Below are 4,957 nucleotides of genomic sequence, written 5' to 3' on the forward strand. Positions count from 1 at the left end.
TGGCGCGCTTTGTTAAACTCGGCCAAAATCGCGTAAGCGGTTATAGCGCCAATTAAGAAGAAGAAGAAGTGCTTATGTTCAAATCTCCGGGCACGCAAGCAATGGTGGATTGTTTCCATGAAAAATCTCCTAATAAAAAAACCGGCTGAAAACTATAGGTCCCTCCATTTGAGGAACAACATCAAGACGCACACCACAAATAGATGGAGGAGCTGGGCCAAACAGAAAATAAAGGGTATAGGGTGAAGGAAAAAGAAATCTATTATTTTTATTTTGTGCAAATGGTTTAAAACTGCTTTATGGTCGATCTTTCGCGCCTGCGCATTGCTACGATTATTTCTGTGATTTTATCGACATTTTCTTCAACATCAAAAATGCCTGAACGCAATCGACGACGGCTCCATAAACGCCATTCACAATTTCAGCGGTCTGGTTTGCATTTCCGCCTTTATCAAAGAAAAACTGTAAAATGTACCGAATTTTCTCTTCGTTGACTTCCTTTAACTCTCAACTGAGGATCAAACAAAAACCAGCCAACGAATTTTTTGAGTGTGAAATGTTACCTTGACAACGAGCGAAACCTTTAAATTGCTTGATCGATACTCTACCAGATATCGATCACTATAGCCATCTATCGAGTAAATAATCGATTTATTCTTCCCCAAATATGTAATATTGAAATTGCTACAACAAAACCCTCTTACTCCCATTTTAATGAAATTCTCATAACTTGCGTTTTCGTTGCGTTTATTTTTTTACATTCGAAAATTTTGTTTTACTTTCGAAGTACATAAAAGTATTTCGAATTTCTTAACGACCATTGAACTGTCATCAAAGTGCAGTTAACTTTGATGACAGTTGAATGGCCGTTAGTCATACCAGTTAATTTCAGTCCGGAATCTAGTATTTAAATTAATAAACCATCATCATCAATCCAGGCATTGATCGTTCCATTACATCCATATAAGTTTCTTCCGGTAATGCAGCACGTAGATAAGGCCAAAATAATGGATGACCCCATTTGATATAGGTGCTCTTTGCAAGCCACATCTGTACGTCTTGGTCCAAGCTTTCGATGCGATCTATGTCATTGTAGATTATGACTATCAAATGTTTACACATTGAGGATAATACAGATATGTGCGCCTTGCGGACTTTTTTGTCTGACCACATTTTCAGAAATTTTTTCGAAAGCACCACCATTGTACGCTGCGACTCACCCACTGAACGTTTGATTTGCTTTGTGAAAGATTCTCCAATAATCCAATCACGTTTAGGCAGACACAACTTATATTTGATAGGACCATGCTCAAGTTCTGCTACCAACTGCTTAGTGATGAAAGGTTCGTCAAGCTGTGTATAGAAGACAAATGTATCGTATTTTTTATTGGAAGAACGCACGACGCTTCTTTTGTATTGCTCATAAATTCGTGCACAAACTATGCTCACGATTTGTATTACTATCAGTATAACGACAAAGTGGACCAAAAAATTGCTTTCAATTGGACACATTTGGTTGTCGGATACATTCTTCATAAATCTGAGACTTATTTCCGATGATTTTACAATGCAACGCATGTGGCCCATATCTTGTTCAGCGAATTTCGGTCGTTCTGCTAAATTTTTTGCAAATTCCACCAATGGCTTGGCCTCACAATCACATATCCACGGATTGTGTGCCAGGTAAACTGCCTGTAGCCTAGTGCTACTATTGAGGAAATCCACAAGACTCGCATTGAGTCGCTGCAACTGGTTGTGTCGTACATCCAAGTACTGCAATTTGTTCGGTAAGTTACCAACTTCGATGCTTTGCAATTGATTTCCGGGCGCGTGCAGTGCTAGGACATCAGCATATCCAGTTGTAGTGTTAAGCGGTAGCTTCGTAAGTCTGTTATGCGCGACATTTAGCACGATGCCTTTTAGTATGGGCAAGTGTGGTAATTTTGGCAGATGCGACATGTTGCTGTGCGAACAATTCATGAAAAGTATTAGATCAAAAGGACGCACCAAACACTCGCAGTTATTCGGACATAGTTTCACTTGCGTAAATTCTTCATCCAGCGGGCAAAATAGCTCCGTTAAGCTGAGATCCATTACACCTTTCCCCTTCAGCGTTGACGGACCCGCACACTTTAAATTATTTGCAATGATTTTAATTTTAGCCAACTTCTTAGAATCGCTGAACATAAATTGTAGAAAGCGGAATAGTACGCAATCGCAGTAGATTGGATTATTATTCAGATCGATGAGAATTGCTTTAGCATCGTTGAATAAAATAAAGTTCTTGATGGTTTTGAAGTCGATTTGCTCTATGAGATTATGTGTGAAATTAACTTCAAGCCCATTTCTACTGATGAAACGCAGGTCGTGATCTGCGAAGGCAAGAATTTTGTTATAGCTGAGATCGAGTTTGCGTAGCGCGAGCAGCTGTGCCCTCCAGTCCTTGTGCAGATACTTTATACTGTTATTGCGGAGATTAAGTTTTTCGAGTTTAAATAAATATCGGAATGGCGAGCTGGTATTATCAATAAGGCCACTGGCGTTGGCGAGGTCGATTTGGTTATTTTCTAAGTGCAGTGATTTCAAGTTGGCTGTGTCACGAAAAGCGTTGAAGCTGATGTTAACCAAGTTATTGTTGTTCAAATGCAAATGCTCCAGATTGACTAATGGGCGGAATAGCTCACTGAAAAAAGTGAAACAAAAACAGGTTTGAATAAATTCGCAAAGGTTTGAATTAATTCACATAAAAATTTATTGAAGTTGGTGTCAGTTGTAGTTTAGCAAAGACCTACCTTGATATCTCGACGAGTTGATTGTGTGATAATTTCAGCACGCGCAGATTTTTTGTGTTTTGGAAGAGTGTGTCTGGTAGTGATTGCAGTCGATTGTGTGATAGGTCAAGACTGAGGAGCTTCCGCTGATCATTGAGCAAGTTTCTCGGCAGTTTTGTCAGCAGATTCTTGTTCATGTTAAGACTAGTAATTTTAGTTGAGTTGATAAACAGATCCATGGGTAGGGTTTCCAAACCACAGCTGATGTGCACCTCCTCCAAATTTGGCAAATTCGCGAATAATCCTGTTGGCAAACTTTTCAGTGGTACTTTGTTATTCTTGAGCTTGAATACTGTGAGGTGCTCGTTTGCCGCAAATAGTCCCACAGGCAATTCGTGCATTCGATTATTGTTTAGGTCTAAGCTCGTCATATTGCCTAGTAGTGAGAACACATCATGTTCCAAACTCTCAATTTCATTAGATTTCAGATCTAATACAGTTAGAGTGTTGACGCCACGAAAAACTTCCTTATTAAGTTTACGCAAATTATTTTTACGTAAATTGAGATGCTCAAGTTTGTGTTGATTTTTAAATACACCATTTGGTAGGTGTTCCAAAAAGTTGTTGCCCAAATCCAGATATTCTAAATTTGGTAGTGGTTCTAAAAATCTTTCGCTCAAAGTACGATTTTTAGCGCGCAGCTCCAACCAAATGAGGTTACTTGGGTTACGAACTAAATAATCTGCCGAGTTTTTCAGTGGTTTCGAATTTAGCTTCAAATTTTGCAAATACCCCAGACCACTTAGATGATACTTTGTTATATTGACGCTATGCTCGTCAGTGGCGTACGTGAGGTAAACGACGTTTGGTATACCAAAGTTTGTAAGTAGCTCTACTATTGGTTTGCCTTCCGGTAAGGGACAATGTTTAAAATGTACGATTCTACTATCACCAATTTTCATAGATGGTAAACTCTCATATTCGTTCGCTTTAGTGTTGTTACATTCGATCCTTACATATTTTCCTGGTTTGAAGTATATTTCGAACTTGCCACGGGATTTGGGTGCGGCGCACTCGAGTATAAAACGTTTTGATAGCCTTGACATTAACGAGCATTGACAGAAAGAGTTGGTGTTTAGCGCTTTGCAATCCTCCATTGTAAAGTTGCCGTTGACGTATGAGACTTGTACGGCGAACAATAAAACGAATAAGAAAACACACCTCGGTGGTTTAAAATGTACAAATCGCTCTAGATAGTCCATGCTGGTGAATTTCTCGCTTTGCTAGTTGTGTTATCCTCGTAAAAAGATTTTAAACTAATTTCAGTAGCAGCTTGTATGCCGTATTTATACCCTGATTCGCACATACCGCAGTTATCTCAGTTATCCTATCTGTCTACCTACGCAAGGTTTGCTGAACGTATGTATGTATGCACATATGTTACTGCGTATAGAAAATTAAGGAAAATCCCACTATTATGCTTCCAAATTTTTTAAGGCTCTTAGGCGGTTTTCCCAAATGTTTATAACCTTCTTTGAAAAAAAATCTTTGGTTTCTGTGAAGTGAATAGTTAACATCGGAGAAATAATGGGGCTTTTCCAACATATGGATTTATTTATAGCGGAATTTTTAATGACTTTTAAGGGATAAATATTTGTCCTAGCAGTAATCAAAAGAAAAAAAGCAACACAAACGAAATTAGTTGTCAGTGACTGGGAAATCTATTGAAGGCTAGTTTTTATAGTTTTGTGTGCTAATTGTCAAAATTTCCAAAATATAAACAATCAAACAAAACAACAACAAAGAAGCAGGTCACTTCGCTAATCTCAAAATTAACTGTTCTAGTTCAACCACCTTGAATGAGTTAGACTTGGTAATAGGTTAGGTAGGTTAGGTTATGGTAGTAGTCGGACCGTACGACCAACTCTCTTAGACCTTAAAGGTCCATTGTGATACCACTCTGCGACACGGGAACCTTGTTTATTTATTTTCATGAAACCATTTTGTAGCTCTTATGAAGCGCAGGATTGGTCCCATTCTCACGCCGGACAGTTCTGTAAGAGAATTGAAAAAGTGTTCACCCAGACAACCTGCGCTGTTTTAGTTAAGGCTGGACAACTACAAAGTAAGTGCTCAACTGGTTCTTCCTCTTCTTCATCTCTTCAACTTCTACAATATTCATGGGA

General features: G+C 38.7%; 1 protein-coding gene across 1 annotated transcript; it reads right to left on the minus strand.

The window, feature by feature from the left end:
• Window positions 1–738: 738 nt before the first annotated feature.
• LOC128859207 (protein toll-like) lies at window positions 739–4,071 on the minus strand. The gene is made up of 2 exons (XM_054096002.1): window positions 2,793–4,071; window positions 739–2,683 (listed from the first exon to the last, which is right to left on the minus strand). Exons 1-2 carry the CDS (start codon window positions 4,031–4,033, stop codon window positions 913–915), a joined length of 3,012 nt encoding a protein of 1,003 aa, XP_053951977.1. The 5' UTR covers window positions 4,034–4,071; the 3' UTR covers window positions 739–912.
• Between the last annotated feature and the right edge of the window lie 886 nt (window positions 4,072–4,957).

The sequence above is a fragment of the Anastrepha ludens genome, chromosome 2 (genome assembly GCF_028408465.1).
Source record: "Anastrepha ludens isolate Willacy chromosome 2, idAnaLude1.1, whole genome shotgun sequence".
Taxonomy (NCBI): Eukaryota; Metazoa; Arthropoda; class Insecta; order Diptera; family Tephritidae; genus Anastrepha; species Anastrepha ludens.